The following is a 23,409-nucleotide window of genomic DNA, read 5'->3' on the forward strand; positions in this document are numbered from 1 at the left end:
CCAGTCTATCCTGCTCTCCCAGAGTCTGGCCTACTGACTGAATTTCACTTTTTTTTTTCCCCTGGAGCTTTCAACACAGCAGAAAATTCATTCTCCCTACCTCTGTACCATTACCTTTCCAACTACACAGCTGTAAGATCCAGCTGAATCTGAGGAAATGTACTTGCAACTCCGTCTGATGTGATTTCTCACTCGTGGCTCCCTCCTGGCTCCCCTGCTCTCCCAGGAAATAGGAGCTGACTGGTTTTCCTCATTTCTCTAGTAGGGCACTGGTCTGTTCTCTCTTCCAACAGCATCTCTGTGACATCTCACTGGCTTTCAACCTTCTTTCATCCCTTTTAATTCTAATTCTGCTTAGCTCTTCTCATTTAACCTTGAATTCTGCAATTTCCCCTTCACTAACATACTTTAGCATCTCCTGTCTTTAAGATGTATCAAATGTATAAAAAGGCCTTTGATTTCCCTCTTGTCCTTCCACACCCTGCTCCATCCCATAGCTCACTGTTTTTGTAGAATCCTGGTGTTCCTCCAAGAGTTTCCACCCCTCACATCTTATGGAAAATTCTCTGGTGGAGATCTCTCATTTCTTCTTCTGACCATGATTTCAGTCAGTCACTTCCTTCTATCTCTGGTTCACAAGGAATTAATTTCACAAGAGAACAGACTTCAGCAGTGTCCAAAGGGTTCATGTGTTCACCTACCCCCCCCTTGCCACAGTTCCCAAATGCTCCCAGGAACGCTCCAGCAAAGGCTGAATTTCTGGGTGTCCCTCTGGGCTTTCCCCTCCGAGGAGCAGCACAGAAAACTGCAGCAGTCCCTCAAACCAGGCCGGCCAGAACGTGGCTGGAGAGCTGCTTTCAGCCGGGGCAGAGCCCGCTGAGGGCACGGCCGAGCGTCCCTCCAGGCTCAGAGAGCAGACACCGAACACTTGGCCTATCCTCGGTCACTGTGAGAGTGCGGGACCAGCACCTGGAGCTTGTCAGAAAAGGGACCAGTTTTGGCAGATGGACACTCGGAGCAGTGATTAAACTTCTGAGTGTCCTCACCTGGCCATCAGAGAGGTGGCCCCAGCTCTGGCTCCAGCCTAGGTGGCACCTGAATGGCCTCCTGCAGCAGGAGGGCAGGACAGCACTTCCAGGGCACCACGGGGGTTTGAGTTTTCTGTCACCAGCTCTGCTCAGGGGACCTGAGCCAGCGGGGTCTGCTCAGCCAGCCCTGGCCACCCAAACCAGCAGCCCCCCAGCAGCCCCTCATGGCCAGTTCTGATCTGCCTCCATTCCCATCTCCTCAGCTGCACGAGGAACAGGCTCGGACTCACCACCTTTTCCGTAGGCTGGAGCCCCAGCAGTTCCAGCTGTATGTTTAATACCTGTGGAGTATTTACTCCACAGTTACTGGGGGAAGCGTGTAACTGGAGGCCTGCATGGCTGGAGACACCGGGCCCGTGCTCACAGACGTGCTGGAAGTGTCTGCACGGGCAACCTTTCCAAAACCAGGAATCAGCTCGGCCAGGCGTTTTCCATGGAGGCATTTTTGACAGATCAGTTAATACTGGGTACATAATTTAAAACTAAATGTTGAGTGCAAGACTGTTTTGCCCTTCATCTTGACATAAAATATATCTCTGCACAGGTAGATAGGGAAATGTTCCTGGCTTTACAAGGAGATAGGAAATTATTGATAAGAGCCCTGACATCTGCAATACAAGGCACTTTCCGAGGGTTCACAGAATTGCCCCAAAGCTCTCCTATTAGCAAATGCTGTTTGAACAAACTTGGCTGGAAAACAAAATCCAGTTCAGTACTTTTCCTTTTTTTTTTTTTTTTTAACCTGCTGTGCTATTTTAAGATGAGTTTTATGGTTCCAGTTTAGGCAATGGCCAAAACGGAAGGGAAAAAAATGACAATATTTCATAAAGTTTACGTGCCTTGCTCGTGACTCTCTCTCACACCATGATATCACCATGGCCTCGTGCATTTCTAGTGACATCTTGACATCAGGCTTGTAAAAGTGCATCTCAAATCTTTGAATTGATGGAAAGGGAAGTTTTACTTTGGAAAAAGACATGGTTTGAGTTCTGTAATTTTAATTATAGTTATACAAAGATATTAATCTAGTCATAGTCTCAAAATGTCTTCTGCTGATTGTCAGATTTGTAAATATGCATTAGCTCAAGGTCAGACTTCGTCACAACAGAAAGTGGACCTGTGTCTTTCTGTGCCCTCCTCCCCATCATTCCACTTTCTCCACCCTTTCTCTCCTTCCTGCCATGAACATGAGTTTGCTTCCCCTCATCTCCACATGATTTCCTCGTGCTATTTGTTACCCCTTCCACACCGGACTGTGCGACTCCGCCCTGCCCATGGCCAGGGAATGGACACCACCCTTGTTGTCCAGGCTGGTCCCCACCCAGCCACACGTGCTGGGCACATCACCCGGCCAGCCTGGCCAGCCAGGAGCAGCTCAGGCCGCTGCAGTGACCAGTGTCCAGCACAGCTCTGCCTCCTCCTCCTCTCCCACTGCCCCCATGCTGGAGCAGCTGCCAGAGCTCAGCTTTCTCCAGGGCCAGTTTCCCAGCAGGTTTTGTCACCAAAAGGCTCCTGCAGGATTTCAGGGCCAACACCAGCTGGCCACAGGCAGCACAGATGCACATCCACATCCACTTTTGCAGCCCAGCTCCCTTCCCTCCACACGTGCCATTGCTGCTCCACCTCTCTGTAGCCTTGGGGAGACCCTGATGGCTTTGGAACCTTCTTCTGACAGCATCCACAGCTCCCTGGTTCTTACACTGCCTGGAAGACTGTGTCATGTTTTCTGGATCGGATCCACGGTGTTTAAGACCTTTCTTTGGCAGTGAATAATCTGCTTTGACAGTTCATCTTTTCACCTCTGTGTCCATCAACAAATGTGTAAAGGAAATGTCATGTCTTTTTTTTTTTAAAAAAAAAGCAAAAATAGTGTTTGTCAAAGTGCATGTTGTGATAACGAAGGAATATTATTTTTTTACAAATACAACATATTCCCCAGTATGTTTGCAACAAGTAACACGTTATGGGGTGGGATCAGGAAAGTCTCCCAGAGCAGCTGTGCAGGAAATGAATAATTAAAAAAAGTCTGGATGAGCAGCATCCCTGTGAACAAATAGCTGTGTTTGTGCCTGTCAGGGAATAAAAGGTAAACAGAAAGAAAGAAATGAGCCCCTGTAGGTCTGGAAGTCACTTCATGACGTGCCGTGGGCACCTGGTGACACTTGCATGTTGCTTGAGGGAACAGACAATGCAGTGGGGCTCACGTGCTTGGTTAAAAATGACTGGCAGAAATAGGTTTATTTCTCCAGTTCTGCTGCTGACGTTAAGTATTACTGCTGGAGGGAGAATTTTCTTCATGTATATTAATGATTAGCCCCTCCTCTGGTGTCTGAACAAGGCACTCCAGGTGGTACCCAGGGAGGGGGCACAGCCTGCAGGGTAGCAGGGCTGATCCAGTTTGGGATCCAGCCCCAGCACCAGTCCAGGCTGTGCCTGGATGTGCCACAGGAGCCAGGGCATCCACTCGGTGCAGCCACAGCTGCTCCCAGAGACAGCACAGGGAAAGAGTGAGGGACTTGCAGAACAGCACAGGAACAGCCTCCAGGTTCTCCTGTGCTTTTCAGAATTGATGCTCATGTCTTCATACAGAGAGGCCCCTTCAGCTCTCAGGCACAACCAAATGAACTTGTCTGAGAAATGAGGCTGGACGGAGCTCAGGAGCTCAGGCTCGCAGCAGCTTCACCACCGTTACTTTGGTTTGGATGTAAAGTATTCCTTTATTTGTACTTGGACTAAAAAGTCTGAGCAGACTCAAGCCCAGAGAAACCCTGGGCCCACAGACCATGTTTTCAGGAGCTTCTGAGGCCATGTCCATCTCCAAAAGCCGTGAGATATGTTGGAGGCTGTGGCAGAGGAGAGCCTGTGCTCACACACAGGCGCAGCTCTGCACCACAAACCAGCTGCATCTCCCACATCACTGAACAGCCAGTAAAATCCTAAATGCTCCAATCAGAGCACCTCTTTCCTCATCCCAAACCTTCTACTGCCTTCTGATCATCCATCCCCCTGGTCATCAGGCTCCCACAGCCCTCTGAGCCCATCAGATAGTCATTACATGCAGTGGCAGGTAATTGGGTCCCAGGCACCTGTGCTTGCCCAAACTGCTTCTGCTGCCTGGATGCATTAACTGTGCGGGTGTCCATGAGCCTGGAGCTCTCCTGGGTGGGACTGGGGATCAGAGTTCCCCTTTCAGGGGGTGCCACCCTCCCCTGGGTGTCTCTGACCCTGGCCTGAGCTTGCCAGACACCTCTTTGTGTCACCAAATCTATTGACTGGGAGGTGATTGATCACAACAGGGCACGAGTCACCTTTTTTACCACAAGGGTCCCAAGCCCGAGGCTGGCCCTGGGGAGGTGCTGTGGTCAGTCCTGCCAGGCAGGGCAGGCTCTCACCCTGCCTGGCTCTGCCCCTCACGGAATTCACCGAGGGAACAGCTCTGCAGCAGCGTTTTTATTGCTCCTTCTGCAGCGCCAGGAATACAGCTGTAAACTGAGAAGCCACTGTGGTTGCTGATGGTACGATTTATCGGGAATGGGCTGAGAAGAGCCCAGGAAACCGCCTGGGTTTGTGGATGTTATTTATTTATTTATATTATTGTATCTCCGTGCTTTTAGGAGCTAGGAGATTCTTAATACAGGCAGAGTTGGGATATTGACCTCATGTTTTTGCTACTGAAAGGACTCTCTGGTCTGACTTCCACAGGAGATGTTTTGACAACAAAACAGTGCAGCTATGATTAGCCTGATAAAAGGGAGCCAGAGTTGGAGTATTGATGGTATGTGCATCTAGGATCTAGTTACAAAATGGGCTTTTAACCACATTTTCCCTTGTGAGTTCCTGTTATCAGAGGCCATCTTGAAAGAAAAAAAAAAAAAAAGACAGGCAACCTTTCTTTTTCATTTAGATGGGTAAGTTTCTTGTATTTCTTTATGCTTATGAAAAGTGAGCCATTAATAACCCTGGCCAGAACCCCACACTGAGCCTCGTGTGCTGGGCAGATCTCCTCACTCAGCTCTGTGCTGGGAGCAGAGCAGCCCTGAACCTCGGGAGCTCCTGGATCCAGCTGTGGTTTGGTGAGGCAGCTCAGCACTCCCAAAGGATTGTACTGAGACCAACAGACTTTTCAAGCTTCTTCTCTTTTTTTTTTTTTTTTTTGATCTAATTTATTTTGAGACTACATTTTCAGAGCTGATTAGCTGCCCTACTAAATCACTGCGCTGCCTAACCCCGAAAAGCTGCTCTGACAAACAATTAACAATGGAAACACCATTGTGGCAACAAGTGATGGATGGCCCCAGGGTGTAGCTTGGGCCTAGGCTTTGTTCAGAAGAAAGTTGCTGCTGCTAAATAAAGACCTGGGCAATAAAAGGTGAGAGCAGAGAGATCATATCGGGAATAAAACTATTTGCTCTGCTTAGGGTGTGTTTCTCACAGCACTGAGCATCTCAGGAGAGGCAGGAGAGCCCCATGGTTCAGGTCACAAGTCAGAAACTGCCAGGGCATCATGGAATGGTTTGGGTGGGAAGGGACCTTAACTCCCATCCAATCCCACACCTCCCACGGGCAGGGACACCTCCCACTGTCCCAGGCTGCTCCCAGCCCCAATGTCCAGCCTGGCCTTGGGCACTGCCAGGGATCCAGGGGCAGCCCCAGCTGCTCTGGGCACCCTGTGCCAGGGCCTGCCCACCCTCACAGCCAAGAATTTCTTCCCAAAATCCCACCTAAAGCTCGCCTCCTTCAGCTTCAGGCCATTCCCCCTTGTCCTGTCACCCCACACCCTTGTGAAAAGTCCCCCTCCCTTCTTGTAGTCCCATTTAGGCACTGGGGGGACCAGCAGAGCCAAACCTCCTCCTGCCACGAGCTCTGGGATTGCTTTTAAGTCCTTTTAAAGCATGATTTTGAGTTAATTTCTCTTGCCACGGGCAATTTCCTGATTCCTACTGTTCTGTCATTAATCTCTAATTGTTGTTCTAAGTTTTGTGTTAATTTACCAGTTTGCCTGTAAGTTATTACCCTACTCCAAAGAGAAGTAAAATAATTTATCATAATGCTCATGTTATTTATCATAATGCCTCATGTTGATTTTATTATGCAGATATTAGAATCTATTTATTAGAAGTAATAAATATAAAGATATAGTGTAGAAAAGGAAGCTGGATATGCATACCCTGTAATGGTAGGTAAGGATTAGTTACTACAGACCACTCAAAAGACATCGTGGTTGAAAGGATGATTTAAGGCCTACAGCATTTTAAAAATTATTAAAAAGCCCAAGAAACTTTGCCAAACAAGCCAAACTACCTCCTGTAATCTGCACAGGAATGTTATTTTATGTATGCTTCAAATGCATCTAGGTCACAACTTCTTTAGGAATGAACAGAGCAAGAGAAAGTCATTGATTAGTTCAGTAAATTATTTTCTCAGGAAGGTTTGCTATTTTCCACTCTTCCTGAACCCCAAGACGACAATTTGGTCATCCTTGACCTATTGCATACCTGTGTGCTGTGTTAAACAGCTGAGGTTGAATTATACTGATCATCACTAGCTTCAGCATCAGAAATAAATTTTAAAAATCTCAAAAATAAAGCATAAAAGTCTCCTTTATGTGCCAGATCACCACAGTGGGGAATATGGACTGAAACTCTGAAGCAAATTTAAAATGACCTCCCAGTTATTTCACTGTTCAAAGGGTAGATTTGCTCTTTGGAAAGGAAGTTTAGTTTCAGGATGAGGCTCCTGAGACATTTTGTGCCCATTTCTGCTCAAGGACTATTGAACCAACCTGACCAGTTGTACTGAGGGCAACAAAAAAAGCCACAACCCCCACCTGCCTCCTGTGTCCTCTTCAGGCCTCTCACCTGCAGAATTCTGGAGGATGTTTGGGATTGCCCTGGCCCTCAGGAGCCCCAGTGATGGCCCAGGACATCACTGTCCTGTGGAAAATGCGGAGCAGAAAGGAGCCCTTCCCTCAGGGATCTGCACAGGCAGAGCAGGGGCTCTGGTGCCCGGCTCTGGGCTGCTTCTGCCGCTCTGCAACTGCTCCGTGTGCACAGAGAGAGAACCAGGCACGTCCCCATCCTTGCAGGGCTGATCAGACTGCTCTCACCCGCTGTCCGCAGCCCAGACGTTCGGGGCAGGGCCGTGTTTGGGGCTGCATGGAGCAGGACCATCCCACCTGGCCCAGACCGCCGCCAGGTCACCTCTGGGGCAAGGCAAAAGCCGTGGATGTGTTTGCCGGAGGAGCCTGTGGTGTGCGGGCAGGGCAGCGCTCCCAAATTCCCAAACCCTCTGGTCGTTGCACGCCTGTCCCTGTTGCCCCCTGCCTGTGGCACTGGAGGAAAGCACAGCCCCGTCAGCACCAGCAGCGTGTTCCTTGCTGGAACCGGGGGTGATGGACAGCTGCACACTGGAACACGGCCTTTCTGCTGCCTCTTAGCGGCCCTTTCCTCTGCTGAGAGGAGCTGCCTTAAGCCTTGAATTTATTCTCATCAATACCTGCTGCCCTCTACGCACACCTATCGGCTCTGGCCCATCCCCTTGTCCCTGGTGCTGGGCGTGCTCCAGGGCTGGGAGCCTTTATTGCGCTGGAGGCTGCAAAAGCCGTGGGGCAGCTGCTCCCACCACCCCAAATGCCCCGTGGGTGCTGAGGGCTGCCCGCTGCCCCGCTCCCGCTGCCCTGCTCCCGCTCCCTTTCCCCCGCTCCCGCTCCCGTTCCCGTTCCCGTTCCCCGGCTCCCGCTCCCGTTTCCCCGTTCCCGTTTCCCAGCTCCCGTTTCCCCACTCCCCCGTTCCCCCGTTCCCGTTTCCCCGCTCCCCCGTTCCCCCGTTCCCGTTTCCCCGCTCCCGTTCCCGCTCCCGCTCCCCCGCTCCCCTGTTCCCGTTTCCCCGTTCCCGCTCCCGCTCCCCCGCTCCGCTCCGCTGCCCGCGGCTGCAGTTCCGGCCGTGCCCGCCAGGTGCCGCTCTGACAAAAAGGTTGCGGCGGGCGCTGCCGGGGGCTCGGGGCTCCCCCGCACCCCGGCCCGGCCCCGCACCCCGAGCCCCGGACCCCGACCCCGAGCCCCCGCACCCCTGCGCCCCACGCCCCGCGCCCCACGCCCCGCGCCCCCCGAGCCCTGCACCGCGCACCCCCCGCACCCCGCAGTCCTGCGCTCCCACCCCCCGCACTCCCGCAGCCCCCGCAGCCCCGTATTTCGCTCCGGGCTCCCCCCCGGCCGGGGCCGGGCCGCCCGCTGGCTCCGGGGGCCGTGGGAAGCACGGCCCGGCCGCATGGAGGGGCTGCGGGGCGCCGCGGTGATGTGAATCATCCGCCGCACCGGGGAATGCGGAGCGATGGAGAGGCGGACTGGGACACCCCTTCCCTGCCCCGGGAACTCGGCAGGGACGGACCTGGCCGCCCACCCCCCAGGACCGGCTGCGCCCCGCTTGGACCCCCCCGGGGTGGTTCGGGAGAGCGGGGGGTCCGTGCGGACGCAGCCGCTGCCCCGCGAGAGGGGCTCCAGCCCGGCTCCTCGGGGGGCTCTGGCCCGGCTCCTCGGGGGGACCCTGAGGGATCCTGTCATCGTATTTTTGTTTTCAGAAAAACATTATCAGTAGAACAATTCCCGCACCACACCCCTGTTATCATTTAGGTAACCTCCCTGTTTGAAATATTTTAAGTGGATAATAAAATAGTCACCATATCCGTGTAAATTCCCGCAACGAGGAGCCGGGATCCTCCTCCCGGCCGGGCCGGCCCCCCCGCCCCGCGGCAGGCAGGCGGCTCCGCGGAGAGCCCCGGCGGCCGCAGCCCCCGGGCCGCCCCCGCCGTGGGCTCGGACCACAGACACGGACGTGAGCCCACTGCCACGGGGGCCGGCGGGACCGAGCCCTGCCCTGTCACTGGAAGGATCGGTCACAAGACCGGCGGGGAGGTCACAGCGGGCACACGGGGCTCCCTCTTGCCCCCCCCGCACCTGCCGGTGCCGCCTCGCCCCCCGGTGCGGACGGGGCGGCGCTCCGGGGATGCTGCGGCCGCCCGGAGCTCACCTCGGCGCGGGGACCGGGCGGCTGCGGGACAGCCCGCGACACGCGAGAGGCCGACCGGGGGGAGGAGCGTCGGGACAAACGCATAAAACCGGCCCCAGGTGCTCGGCGGCCCCGGCGAGCGGGCGGCGAGCGCGGAGTCAAAGCTGCGGCCCCGCTGCCGGAGCGGAGCAGCGCGGGGTGCGGGCCGAGCCGAGCCGGGCGCGGCGGCTCCAATGCCGCCCGGCGGGCCGGGGCCAGCCCCGGGGGCGTCCCCCGGTGACACCCCCCGGAGCCCCCGCCGCGTTCCCCCGGGCCGTGCCCGCAGGAGGAGGATCGCGCTGAGCCTGCCTGCAGGCAGGTGATCCGTCTGCCGTTCCTGGTTCCCCTCCTGCCCACCTCCCCGCCTTGCTCCTTGCTTCCCCCCCCGCTGGACAACTCCCTCCTTTGGAGAGCACGCCCAAGTAGCTGAAAAAAAAGAGAGAAAGAGAGAAAGAAAAGAAAGAGGGGGGGGGTGAAGAAGAGAGAGAGACAATTCACACTGAAGGTGGGGACGCGGCCGGCGCTCGCAGGACCCCTCAGCCCATCCAGCGCCCGCAGCCCCGCGCTCCCCGGACAGCGCCCGCGGCCGGAGCGGGGCCGGCAGCGCGGGCGGAGCGCAGCCCCGGCGGGGCCATGGTGAGAGGCGGCTGGGGCTCGGTGCGGAGCCGCGGGCGCTGCGGGGCGCGGCGGGGGCTGCCCCGCTCGGCCGGGCGGCCGTGACCGCGGCGGCGCCGCCAGGGACGGACCGGCCCCAGCCCCGAGCGCGCCGGGCATCGTTTCGCGTGTTGGTCTGAGCCACGGCAAGCAAGGAATATGAACAGGAAAACAAGGCGCTGGATCTTCCACATCTTCCTGAGCCTGGGGATTGTGTATATCAAGATCGGGTAAGTAACTTTTTTTCCCTTTCTTTTATAACAATCGCGCTCTCTCTCGCGCTCAGCCCAACCTGCCCAGACCTGTTACTATTTAACTCGGGAAGTCTCAAAAAAAAAAAAAAAAAAAAAAAAAAAAAGAAAAAAAAAAAGAAGTGATGATGGTGGAGATCACGATTATTTCTCAGAAGACAGGTAAAGCTCCCGCACCTCGGAGCGACCCTCCAGCGGGGCGAATTGGCGGCCCCGGCGATGTGCAGGGCTGCGAGGGGCTGGGCTGCGGTCCCGGCCGCGAAGGGACACCCGGGGGCATCCCCGGGCAGCCGGCCCTTCTCCAGCCCGGCCGGCGGGCGCGGTGCGGGGTGCCCCGGCTCTCTGCCGGGTACCTGCCCGCGCCCCCCGCGGGGACATCCCTCGGCGGCTGCCGCCCGGGGAGACAACGCGGCCCGCCCCGAGAGGGGCGCAGGGAGGGCGGCGGCGCTCCGGTCCCGCAGCATCCCCGGCCAGGTGCGCTGGGTGCGGGAGGAGGCGGCGCGGCCCCGGGGCAGGGAGCGTGGGTTGTCTCCCTTCCTTCCCTCCCTCTCTCCCTCTCTCCTCTAACTGTTCGACAAGTTTGGGAAAACCCTCCCAGCCCGCTGCCTGTGCGTGGCCCGGGCAGGCAACGCCGCCGCACGCGCTTTAATTCACGAAGGAGGAAGTTTGGTCCTGTTTTGGCAGGAGCCCACGCGCTGCTTATCTCTGCCTCGGCTTGGAGAGAGGGAGAGGGAAGCGACAGGGGGAAAGGCGGGTGTTTTCCGGGGGCACCTGCCAGCGCCGGGCCCCGCAGCGCGGGAGGGCCGCGGGTGCCGCTCTGCCTCCGAGACGAGCGTCCCTCAGCCACCGCCGGTGTCTTGTCGTTGCAGGGGTTTCTCCTCTGTGGTGGCCCTGGGAGCCAGCATCATCTGTAACAAGATCCCGGGGCTCGCCCCCCGGCAGCGGGCGATCTGCCAGAGCAGGCCCGACGCGATCATTGTCATCGGGGAAGGGTCCCAGATGGGCATCAACGAGTGCCAGTTCCAGTTCCGCAACGGGCGCTGGAACTGCTCGGCCCTGGGCGAGAGGACGGTCTTCGGCAAGGAGCTCAAAGTGGGTACGTGGCTCTGGGCTCTGCTGCCCGGCTCCGCCCGCAGGGCACCCGCGGGGGCACACGGGGGTGGCACGGGCACGGCTGCCGGCATGGGGAGGAGCAGCTCCCAGCTCGTTCCAGCCAGGGCAGGACGGTCACTGCGACTTGTGCGCACCTGGACACTGCTGCTGTCACTGCCAACCTGCTCCCTCCTGCCCTGCAGGGCACCCGTCTGTGCTCCCTTCCATGTGTGTCAGCTCCACCGCAGTATTTCACTGCCCTGCTCTCAGAAATCCTCTCCAAAACGCTTCCCGTTTGTGTGCACAGGACAGCAGCCTTATCCATGTACCCAGGGATGGAAAAAAGGGGTTTGGTTCTTGTTGAAGGCAGCAGTCAGAGCCAGAACGCTGAGCAGAGCTGGAATTGCACTTGTGGGGTGCAGGCATCTCCACAGGGATACTGACCTGCTGTTTGTACCTGATGGGACTCAGGCACAGCAATTGGTCTCGCTGTGAGAGATTCCCACCACACAAAATTGTTCTCCTACAGCAGCTGTATCCAGTGCCCTCTCTGCCACGAGAGAGAGAGTGGGTGTGTTCTGCTGTGAGATGTCAGGGCATTTACAAACGCTGTTCCAATCAACTGACAGAAGATCCCACTGCCATTTTCCATGTTTTCACTTATTGCAGCATTAAGAATAGCAAATGTAAATACCTGAAGAAATGGGGCTGAAGTTAAAATTCTCATACTCCCAATTCTGCAATACACAGTAGTGAAGTTTGCTCGCTGTTCTTTTGATTCCACAGCACTTAAAGTGCAAAGACCAAGGAATGAGTTTTCCAAATACAGGCTGGTCTTTTTTAGAGCCACCATAGAAAGCTAATCACTCACAGCACCGCATTCCAGAAGTGGAAGCTGGGATCTGTGGTTTCCAGTCTCTTCCCCACGTAAAATGAAGTTGCAAAAAACCAGAAACCCCATCAAGCAATGCTTAGCATGGTAGAAAACATGGATGCTTTATGGGGACAGCAGGCAGCACAGAGAACAGGAGCTGGAAGAGCCTTGAGCAGCTGTGGGGGAATCCTGTGGATGGGCTGGCCCCAGGCACTGCTCAGTGCCATGGCAGGATATGGCCCCAGTGCCTCATTCCTGGCATTCCCGTGAAATGCGGAGGTGCAGCCTTGCCACTCTGCTCCAGAGCTCCTGAGAACACCCAGCGTGTATTTTAGCCCATCAGTGCACACTGATATGTGTTTTCCAAAACTTAGATATTTAAGGAAAGAACAGGAGGAGAACATGTCAACACCTTTGATAATCAGAGGGGGTCAAGTAAAGAAGGTAAAAAGCCCCCTGCACAACACTGGGAGACATCTGAAAATGGAGCATTTATTCAGATTAGCTCATTGTTCCTGTTCCTTGGGCTGAGCTCTTCCTGTCAGCGATGCAAGCGCTTGCCACTTATGTTGGTGAAGAGTCCATTTGGATGGCTGACAATTTTGGGCTCATTTAGTGTAAGAGTAACATTTTCTTAAACAGAAAATGTGAGAAGGATTTTTTCTTCTCCCAGAAATTAGAAAATTGCGGAGCTCTTGTGGTCTGTTGCGTAAACATGCTCTCAGTTCCTTCCCTCCCTCCGAAAATTGAATTATTTAGCTAGAGGGTTATATTTAGGTCCTTTTAAAGAAAGTCAATATTAAAGGAAGTAGACTTTGATCTGTCTTTGAGGTGATAACTCTTAATATGTTCTATCTATCCATTACGAGGCTAAGATGGATAGGGCAAGTTCTTCGTTGGTTTCAGGGCACAGTCAAGAGTTGAATGGCATCCAAATTACAAAACCCCATAAAATTCATTTAAAGAATAACAAAACCGTCAAATTTAAACAGACTATATATGTAAATTTTAAAGTAAACTCTGATAAAAATCACAGAGGGTTGAAATCCGATTGTGAATTTTTCTTTTGCACAGACATTCCTGCGGTCTCAGGGATAAAACTACTCAGGCTCTCAAACAGCATGAGATATTTTAATGTAACTGTTCCTGCTCAGGTGGTCTCCTTGCTCATCTGCCTCTTCCCTATCAGCAGCTACAGAAACCCTGAATGTCTGACCCAGCTCATCTTTCTATGGCTGTAAGGAAAAGGCATCTCTTGCTCTTTCCCAAGGATCTCTGTGAGGGTGTGCTCCAGGTTACCATCCAGAGAAATAATATTTGCTTTGGTTAGAAAGGGTACAGCCTATGTGCCATAAAGCCATAAGTCAAATCTGGTGCCCACAAACAGGAGATCAGGCCTGAGGGCCTTACCCTAGACAGGAAAGAGAGATATGTGTGACACGAAGGACCATATACCCCTGTAGGAAGCATTTCAAGGGATAGAGCACCAGAACAATCCAGGTTACCATTAGGTGAAGGTAATGTACCCTTGTTGCTTTTTTAATTAACCTTCGACATGGTGTGTTACAAAATACTATTCCAGCAGCCCCAGTACCCCAGTCCCTTTCCTGGCATTTAACAACTGATTGCACCCTTCAGGTGATTGCATCCTGAAGTTATTACTGGGGAGTGCGAGGGCACCTTTGTCTTGCCACTTGCAATAAAGTCAGTGAGCCACACATGAGCTCATCCCTCTGTCTCCAGCAAGGCTTCGCTCTGCCTCTGGAGTGGCACCGATGGGCTGCCCTGTGATTAGGAGATGACTTCAGAGTGACAGTGATGTGGCTGTCCTGGCCAGTGATGTGGCTGTCCTGGCCACGGCCCTGCCGGGCGTGTGCAGCCAGCAGAGGCTCACAGCAATCTGGGAGGATGTGCCTGAGTAACTCTGATGGAAATAGGGTTTGTGTGTGTCAGTCCATACCAGTAAGTTCCCTTAGATACCAGAAATTCTTGTGATCTATTTCCCAACCCACAGCTCTGATGGCCAAATCTCTTCAAATCCAGGTTTCTTGCCTTTTACCCTTGCTGGGTAATCTATTTTATGACTGTTATGCAAATATACTGTAATTATTTAAATTCTCTTGTTGCTGCTCAGGGTGATTCTCCTCCTGGCCCTGCTGTTGTGTAGCTGAGGGATCATGGCCCTCTCTTCCATGTTTCTCTTTTCCTGTCTTTAAAACGGCAGCAGGGATATTAATGTTATTGAAACACTTGGAATCCTCTAGAAGGCAAGCATCAAACAATATTTCCCTGTTGTAACCTGTAGTGTGTGAGTATTTTTTAAAATTCCCATATAATCCATCTTCAGTGAAGTGATAGTTTACGTGTAGAGTTTATTTGCAGAGCTACAGTGAGCAACCATTTCAATTCATCCTAGAGCATATTTGTGGTCACAGGCTTGAGTTTCCCGCTGGTCACAGCGAACTTCAGCCAGTGCCCAGCACACACTCTCCATTTCCTGGGTCGTTTTACCTGGCTTGTCCTTCCAAAGAGAGATCCTCCCCTCCTGTCACCCTGTGGATATCTCACCGTGCCAGCTGGTGACAGCAGTGCCGAGAGCACGAAGAGAAATCACAAAGTGCCATCGGTTTGCTCCGCTCCGGTCGGGGCAGGGAGCGGTGCAGGCGCAGTCCAGATCGACACAAGGATGTTTTTTCTAGACAATTCCACAGACACCTTATTAATAATGTAAAGTCGCAGAGAGAATTTTTAAAATAACCATGGAGATGATGCAACACTGCAATTATGGACACACTTAAAAACAAATATATTTGCTATGGTGGTCAGCAGTTCTGTTCCTGAGGACGGCCACAATCAAAACCAAAGTTTTTAAAGCAGGATAGGCCAAAAGTCTCCTGCCTGTCTGTCTTCAGGTGAAATGTGGTTCAAGCCTAAGGATCTGAGCAGCCAGAGATGCCTTTGATAGGGTCTGAAAATCAGATTTGGGCTCTGCTGGATCGCAGGAAGAGCAGGAGCTATGGCAAAGGCTTTTCATCAGGTGCCTCCGTGGCCCGTTGTGCAGGGTGCAGCCCTGAGCAGGTGGTCAGCAGTGACTGCTGTTATCTCAAAGGACTGTCCTGGGATGTGCCTACATTTCATGGGATCCAGAGGACAGCACCACACGGGCATCGTAGGGGAGAATAAAACCCCACCTCCTTTTGCCCCAAGTGAGCAGCACTGCCGCTGCTAAAGGAGACAGGGAAATGTTACAAACGGTTTGGCTGCACTCCTGCAGAGGGACACAGCAAAGTGGAGACTCTCCTCAGGACAGATCTGGGAGAAGAGAGGCCCAGGAGCCCTGCAGAGGCTGCAAGGACCCAGCGTGGGGGAGGATGGAAGGAGTCCCGAGGTGTGAGTGGTGCTCTGCAAAGAACATTATAGCAAAACTGGTTTCAGCCTGGGCTTCATCCTGGCCTTACTAAAATGCAGCAATTCTTTGCTCTCTTCTACCCTGGAAAATGCCTCAGTATAATCACATCGGTACCTCCACCCACCTGACATTACTCTTGGGAATAAGGAAAGCTGAAATCAAAACAAGAATCCCCACGGACCAGCTGGTCCCAAAGCTGGTGAGCACAGCAGGCTGGCTCAGCACCTCTGTACGCTGTGCCCGATGCCTTTGGCCCAGGGATCACCCCAGGTGTGCCCTGATGCACAATTAAACCAGGAGGGTCTGTTGGCTTTCCTTTATTCACTGCATTATAAGCTCCACACTGGACTGAATTCTGCAGTGATTTGTTTTCCAGATATTAAAATCAACTTTTCTTCTATAGCTTCAAACAACGTAAGGGAAGAGGGACATTCCCACTCCTGCCTGTTGAAACAAATGGCAACTGCCCTACAAGCCAAACCTTCACTAACTTCTTCAGTAGCTGTCAGGAACAGCTCTCCTGCTGGTATGGAAAAGAGAAGAAGATCTAGGAAAATTTCCTCTCTGGTGGGGTAGATTTAACAGAAAAATTAACAGGAAAGTTATGAGTAAATCTTCATATTGTCACTGTGTTATAGACAAACACTTTGGAAAACATCCCCGTTAAAGTGTGTTGAAGAACAGATTCAGTCGTCCATCATTTCAGGGAGCATTTTGATTTTAAACACTGCTGCAGTCTCTTGTGTCAGGTTTTAAAATCTGACTGTTTGGATTCCAGAATAACAGACCAAGTGAACAACCTCTGGTGGAATCACAGACTCACAGAATCTCCTGAGCTGGAAGGGACCCTCAGGGATCATCCAGTCCAACCCCTGCCCTGCACAGACACCCCAATAATCCCACCTTGTGCATCCCTGGGAGCTCTGGGCAGGAAAATCCTTGCTGTTTTTGTATTGCATGGAAGATTACCTGCACAGCTCTATGGGAAGCTAGGTTCTGAGTGCTGCTGCACTATTTGCTTTGGTCAATATTTAGAGGAATGATTGATAAATACTCTGTTTTCTGCTGTTATGAACGCCCCAAGAGGCACAGAAAAAAAATGTCATTAACAGGAGTCTGGCTATCTAGTCAAGTAAGGTCAGAGTCTGAATTTCTGTGCTAGGTTTCCAGCCCTTAGAGCCAGATTTTGCTGTCAGTGTCTTGCAGGAGAACAGTTATTTGCAGGCAGAAGTGAGGCCAGGCTGAAATATGGCCTGATCATCCCGAACTGCTTTATGCCAAAAAGTCAATCTTTCTCAGCAGGGACTGTCACTGCAAGATAAAACATTGCCCCAAGGTCACTGCAGTTGGAATTCCCATCACAGGGTTTTCATACCTGCCTTCAGATGTGTCTTGTGAGTACTTGTTCCAGAGAAACAGAGAGATTGCATCTGGTTGGGAAGGTGGGAGATCTCCACAGCAGGGGCAGTGCAGGGCTGGGGCATGGGGGGCTCAGAGCCCTCTGGAAAGGGGAGACTTACTTGAACTCCAAAATAAAGGCTCTGATTCTTGTAATGCACGTGCCTTGAGTAGTAACTTCATAAATGTAAAGAGGGTATTTTCAAAAATAATCACTTTAGCTGGAGTGTTTCCTCTGCAAGAGTTTCATGTGTTGATGAAAAGAACTTCAGCTCATGAAAGTGGGCAGGGACTAAACCCCCCAGAGTCTTGAATGCCTCTTAAAACCAGTCTATATTTTATTTATTGGTACTAACCTTTGTAAAGCCACACTGTTGATTTATAGGGAACCATCCTTTTAATTTCAACTGAATACAATGTTTTAAGGCACCAACCCCCCCAGTTTTGAACAGAAGGGGAAGAAAAAATTAGGAAGAGGATAATTCAAAGATTTTTTTTTTTTTTTAAGCTATCATTCTTATTAATCACTCATGCTAGGTTAAGGAAAGATGAAAATACAAAAACCTGCTGGACCATACATGGTCTACCAAAGGAGGAGGAGGCAAAGCCCAAAGCAGGCAGGGGATGGGTTCTGGTCTGCATTTTTCCAGGCTGTGAGTTATAGCCTCTATAGAGACATGAGGAGTAATGTTTGCTGTGGCACATAATTGGCAAGGTGCGCTGTGTTTTCCATCTTTATATTTTCCCAATCATATTTCAGCTCATGTCACTGCAGATAACTCCCTCTCTGACCCTTTGGCTTTAAATAGCAGAAAATACAACCCATGTTTTCCAGTGAGATAAACAAAGATTTGTCTTTTTTTTTATTTCACAGCTTAGTCAATTTATGAGGGAGACTGATAGGGCGGGACAGGCTGTTTAGAAACACCCTTAGATCCCAAACTGCTGAGCACCTACTGACTTCCTGCAAGTAAATCCACGCTGTATTTTGCAGGCTTAGACTTTGTTTCCCAAGCAACATCAAGGTATTGCACTTCTTTTAAAATCTAAGTTCCCATTTCTAACCCATGTGAATGAAGTTTTTACAAAGTTTTCAAATTTAAAGATAAAACTGAAAAACAAATGAAGTTGGCTAAATTAAGACCAGAATGCAGACAGTCTGTGCAGCTGATAGGCTGATCAGCCCAAACCCAGTATAGCAAATATTCATATCCAAAATCAGAGGCGTGCACGTGAGTGTTTGCAGATTTAAGGCTGCAAGGTGGGCATGGGTTGTGTATAACTGTGCTCAGTGTTAGGAGAGCAGCTGACCTGGTCATGTCTGCATTTGCACCCACCTGTGATCCTCTCAGTGCTTCCCCTTGGGACATCTGGCACCCCGTGGTCGACTATGCAGGGCTCAGAGACAAAAGGACAGACAGCCTGGGCAGATGTGCAGGGCCTGCAGACAGGACTCCAGAGCTTTGGAGGAGGATTTGCATCAGCAGATGGAGCTGAAGAAATTTTGGAAGCCTTCAGTGCCAAGCTCTCTGCCATCAGAGCAAATGGAGCTGCAATGTGCTGTGTACCTCACTGAAGGCCAGAAAAACACCGGAAAAGCAGGCAGATATTTCTGTCCAGGGCTTGAAGAGAAGCCCCCGTGGTCACACAGCACTGAGGCACTTGCTGGGGCTGGGGACAGCCCCGGGTGCGGGTGAGGGGCTGAGCCAGGCAGATGTCAGTGCCCACTCCCCGCTGCCAGGCTCAGGGGGTGCCTCTCCTGCCCTCCAGGCTCAGGGGGTGCCTCCCCTGCCCTCCAGGCTCAGGGGGTGCCTCTCCTGCCCTCCAGGCTCAGGGGGTGCCTCCCCTGCCCTCCAGCCCCAGCACAGCTGTGCCGACCCCGAACATCCCCCGTGGTGCTGCAGCGCTGCTCTGGAAGCGCTGCCGTGGCTGGAACCCGGCCGGTCACCGGCCTTGTGAATGGCCACAGCAACCTCTGACCACTGCCAGATCCTTCTCTGGAGTTCCCAGTGCTTGGAGTTGAGCTCTGGAGTGTTTACCACAGTTTGTTTGAGATAAGGAGAAGAATGTGTGATTTGGGAGCTGAAAAGATGGCTTGTAATCCTTGTACATGTCCGGGGCAGGCTGCATGGGGCTCGGAGCGCCCTGGAGTGGTGGAAATGTCCCTGCCTGTGGCAGGGGTGGAGTGAGAGGAGCTTTAAGGTCTCTTCCAACCCAAACTACTTGGGATGCCATGGTGCTATGGCAGGTGACTCTCCACCTTTGTCTAACTTCTGTAGGAGCAGCCGCCTGGCCATACCTTGGTAAAGCCGTGTTTCCCCCTGAGATCCTCCAGGAATTTCAACTCTCTGCTGAAATCTGAAGTAGAGGAGTGGAATTTCTACTGAAAAGTGGCAGGAACACCCCGTGCTCAGGTTATCCTGTTTGGTCACAAAGCCCTGGGACCTCGAGCACTGCCACAGAAGAGACTCAGACTGGCCTGAGCTTCCCTCCCATGCTGACATTTCTGCGAGCCCCACCAGGGTAACGAGACTTAAAAGAGTGAATCATTTATGGCAAACAGGAAGAGTTTGATGCAGACGTGACAAACCCACATCACTTTATCACCACTGCACAAGGGCCAAGGCACTTCCTACCTGGGTCAATTCTTCCAGGCACTTGCTTTGTTTACCTTGTAATCTCCTAAATTTGAGTTTTTAAAAGTTGCTAAGGTTTTCCCCCAAATAAGATGAACTTATGAAATAATTTAGGTAATGTAATTTATGATCAAGCTTGACTCTGGCTTCTGACTCTGCTTGTACAAACTAATTTTATATTTTCTACATTGAGTTTTTCTCCCCTCTAAAAAGCAAAAGAGCTGCTCAGCCTTTACAATGCTGAGTGTGTCAGATCAAAGTGATCTCCCAGCGGTTTTTATTCTAGATCTTGAAAATGACTTGTGCTGGAACAAAAATAATCCAATCAAAATCGAAGGGAAACAAGAACCACATGTAAATTCAACTCAAAAATATTTTTGTGACAATGTCCCATATGCTGCTTCGTGGAACAGAAACCTGGTGTGATGCACTGGTCCCCTCTGAGAGATGAAGTGGGACTTCTAATTGTACACTGTTTATCAGTGCCTTTTTTGTAGCGTTGTGCTTAAAAGATTGAGGGTATTGAGGGGTGTAAACTGGAGGAGGAGCTCAACTCCAAACACACCTGAAGCCTGGGATTTCTCCTCCACATTCAGATTTTCATAAAAAGCCAAGAGTTCTAGAAAGCTTCATCTGCAACTTCCACAGCCAAAAGGATTCAGCATTTTATGATTTTTCTTTTTTTTTTTTTTGAGTAAGGAGAAACAAGGAATCCTGTGAGGAAGTCTGATAATTGACTATAAGTTCCTTAATAAATGCAGCATGTAGCAGCATTGGGGAATATTGCCTATGCTGATAGAGGGCACGAAGTTGACTATTAACAGATTGTGATAATGTCATCTTGTTTTCCATTTTACTTCCTCGACATAAGGAAGTGAACATTTATCATTAAAAGCGACAAGTAGAGAAATCCAGATCGTATTACATGAAAGGGATGTAGCCAAGGCTGAAGTGCTTGTAAGGTTTCTTTCCCAAGTGATTATTTTTTGTGAAATGCAATGAACAGCAGAAATGGGCTTGTTTCATGGGTAACAAGCACTTGCCAGCAGCTGAGGTCTGCCAGGACTCCACTGGCGGGCAGTTGGAGAAGGGAAGCAGATCTTCCCATCTGTACTCCCCTAATTAAGAGCCTGATTCTGATCCTACTGATGCAAGGGTGCATTTGGTCATTGGAGAAATAAGAGTAGGGGCAAGTTCTTGGTTTGGGAGATCCAAAAATTTTTAAAGGGCTGTTTGACATACATGGGCAACCTCTGCAAAGCTCCTCAGGCTGTGAAGGGCCCTCTCTCAGCTGAACTGGTTCCAAAAGTCTCACAGATCCCATAGGGTTCACGTGTGGGAAATCCACACACCAGCATGCAACAAAACTTCAAAAAGAGAAATTAAATCTTAGATTTGCAGTGAGAATCCCCTCCCTCCAGAAACAGAAGCCTGTCATTATGGCCTTATTGCACAAAGTATTATTGGCCTAACCTCTGTCTCACAGCCCTCTGGTGAGGCTGTTACTTCACCGTGCTCTGGTCACGGTGCCTACAACAGGTCAGGATTTTTTCTTCATTTTATGAGAAATTTTGAAATTAAACCCAAGACTTATTTCATTGAGTCAGCATGGATGTCAGTGTTGAAAACTTTTTGACACCTACAGTGTGAAAGAAATGTCCCAGTTCAGTTAAAATGTTTTCAGAACAAGAGTCCAATGGAAGTGGTTGTCCTGTAAAAATACCTTTTAGTGTAGAATTAAATTTCTAAATAAAATCCTATTTCTGACCTGAATTTTAAAAATGCTGAGTGTGTGGGCACTTTAAAAAATTGACCCCCAAGCCCACCTATTTTGTTTTCCTTTCTTTATTTTTGAGCTGGAGCATTTGCCCCCCTTTTGCTACAAGAAGCTTAGTTTGCCTGCTTCTAACACCATCTAATAAAACAGAGACGGAGCTGCCTGAACAACACTTGATCTCCTCCTGCCTCATGGAGAGCTCTTGCTTTAGGGACGAGCACCCACCCGAATCAATACTCAGAAGAGCAGAGACCTGCTTGTGCCTGCAGGTTTGCAGCACTCCTAAGAACAGCCGGGGCTGTTTGCCCGCAGGAGCTGCCCGTCCCTGTGTCCCGTGCCCCGCTGGGCTCCTGCCCGCTGCTGATGGCCCCGTCCCTGTGTCCCGTGCCCCGCTGGGCTCCTGCCCGCTGCTGATGGCCCCGTCCCTGTGTCCCGTGCCCCGCTGGGCTCCTGCCCTGCTGATGGCCCCTTTTGCCTTCCAGGGAGCCGCGAGGCCGCCTTCACCTACGCCATCATCGCGGCCGGCGTGGCTCATGCCATCACGGCCGCCTGCACGCAGGGCAACCTGAGCGACTGCGGCTGCGACAAGGAGAAGCAGGGCCAGTACCACAAGGAGGAGGGCTGGAAATGGGGCGGCTGCTCCGCCGACATCCGCTACGGCATCGGCTTCGCCAAGGTCTTCGTGGACGCCCGGGAGATCAAGCAGAACGCCAGGACGCTCATGAACCTGCACAACAACGAGGCCGGGCGGAAGGTGAGTGTCCCGTGTCCCGTGTCCCGTGTCCCGCTGTCCCCGCTGTCCCCGTGTCCGTCCCGGGGCTGGGATGGGGTTTGGTGCCCCGCAGTGCGGGAGAACCGTGAGGCTTCCGTGCTGGCATCATTCGCAGCAGACAAGTAGGCACCTCTGCAGGTTGTTGGACCATCTGCTCGTCAAACGTTTGTCTAAATGTTACTCTTTGCAGCTATAAAAAAGAAAAAAAAAAAACAAAACAACCCAGCCATTTTATCTGGGAAGTCAAACGGTACTTCTGGTAAAAAGCTGCCTGCTACTGTATGGGTGAGCGGGAGTCTCGTCAGGTTCAGACATGAACGTCTCACTCAGCTGAAAAGGGATCATTTTCAACCCCACTGTTCAAACCTCAGCCTTTGTGTGAGCGCTACGGCTGCTAGGAGGAAAAGCCTTCAGCAAAGACCCCGGGCTGAGTCCCTGTCGCACCGTGGTTACACTGTGGCACGGATTTGGGGTTAGCACAGCAGGATTCCCACCCCATCCCATCCTTTGGGACTGAAAGCAGCAGCAGCTCTGGGGAAGGCAGGAATCCAGCAGCTCGCACACACAGGTTTCCTGGGATCCTGAGCGCTGAACGCCCCGGGTTTGCTGCCTTGGCCGTGTTTCTGATCGCCAGTGGCAGCTGGTGCGGGCACAAGACCCACCCTGGTCTGACCTGCGCTCCTCAGATCCCTGTGGGTCAAGCATTCCCAGGCGTTCCCGGGGCAGTCCATCAGTGCTGTGGCTCTGATTCCAGCAGCTGGAATAGCCTGGGGATGTCTGTGTGCTCCCCACAGCGCCGGGCATAGCCCAGCAGAGCTCTCCCTGTGCGAGTTTTGCTGATCCCATCTCCCAGGGATGTGAATCCCCAGCTCTCCTTCTACCTGCTGTGCAATGGTCCTGATGGCAGCGTTATGTGAGTGCGACTTAGAGCCAGATGGGAGGAGGAAGTTGGGAGCAGCAGTTAATTTGTGGATGCTACTTTCGTTGTGGTAATTACCTGTAGGCTCTGAGACATCTCCAGTTATGCTGGAGCCAGGCAGATTGTATTGAAGAAAAGCCATTTCCACCCCAAACAAAAGCCTAACCCTTCTTTAATTGGATGCTACTGTAGAGGTTTTACAGGTGAGATTATGGGTTTTACTCTGTGTAGTTTCCCAAACTCCTGTGTCTGGCTGTCTGGTGCAAAAACTTGTACTTCAACATTGGCAAAATTAACCCTGAATTCTGAGAATAACTCAAGGATTGAGCATTAATATTTGCTACGCAAATGATCTGAGATCTTTATTACTTAGCTTCTGGTAGCATGAAGGCACATCCTGAAAAGCTTGGTGAAACACCAACACCCACTGCCTGCTCTGCTGTACAAGCACAGATCTAGCGAAACAAAAAATAGCAGAGGAGTTTCACCTCTGTGGG

At 51.8% G+C, this 23,409-nt stretch overlaps 1 protein-coding gene across 1 annotated transcript in view; it reads left to right on the forward strand.

The window, feature by feature from the left end:
• Positions 1-9,943: 9,943 nt before the first annotated feature.
• Positions 9,944-23,409, forward strand: part of WNT7A (Wnt family member 7A) — a 33,100-nt gene continuing 19,634 nt past the window's right edge. Inside the window, exons 1-3 of the mRNA XM_069027673.1 lie at positions 9,944-10,014; positions 10,905-11,131; positions 21,704-21,975. Coding sequence (XP_068883774.1) covers positions 9,944-10,014; positions 10,905-11,131; positions 21,704-21,975 — 570 coding nt within the window. The remainder of the gene's footprint in view (positions 10,015-10,904; positions 11,132-21,703; positions 21,976-23,409) is intronic.

This window comes from Aphelocoma coerulescens, chromosome 12, assembly GCF_041296385.1.
Source record: "Aphelocoma coerulescens isolate FSJ_1873_10779 chromosome 12, UR_Acoe_1.0, whole genome shotgun sequence".
Taxonomy (NCBI): domain Eukaryota; kingdom Metazoa; phylum Chordata; class Aves; order Passeriformes; family Corvidae; genus Aphelocoma; species Aphelocoma coerulescens.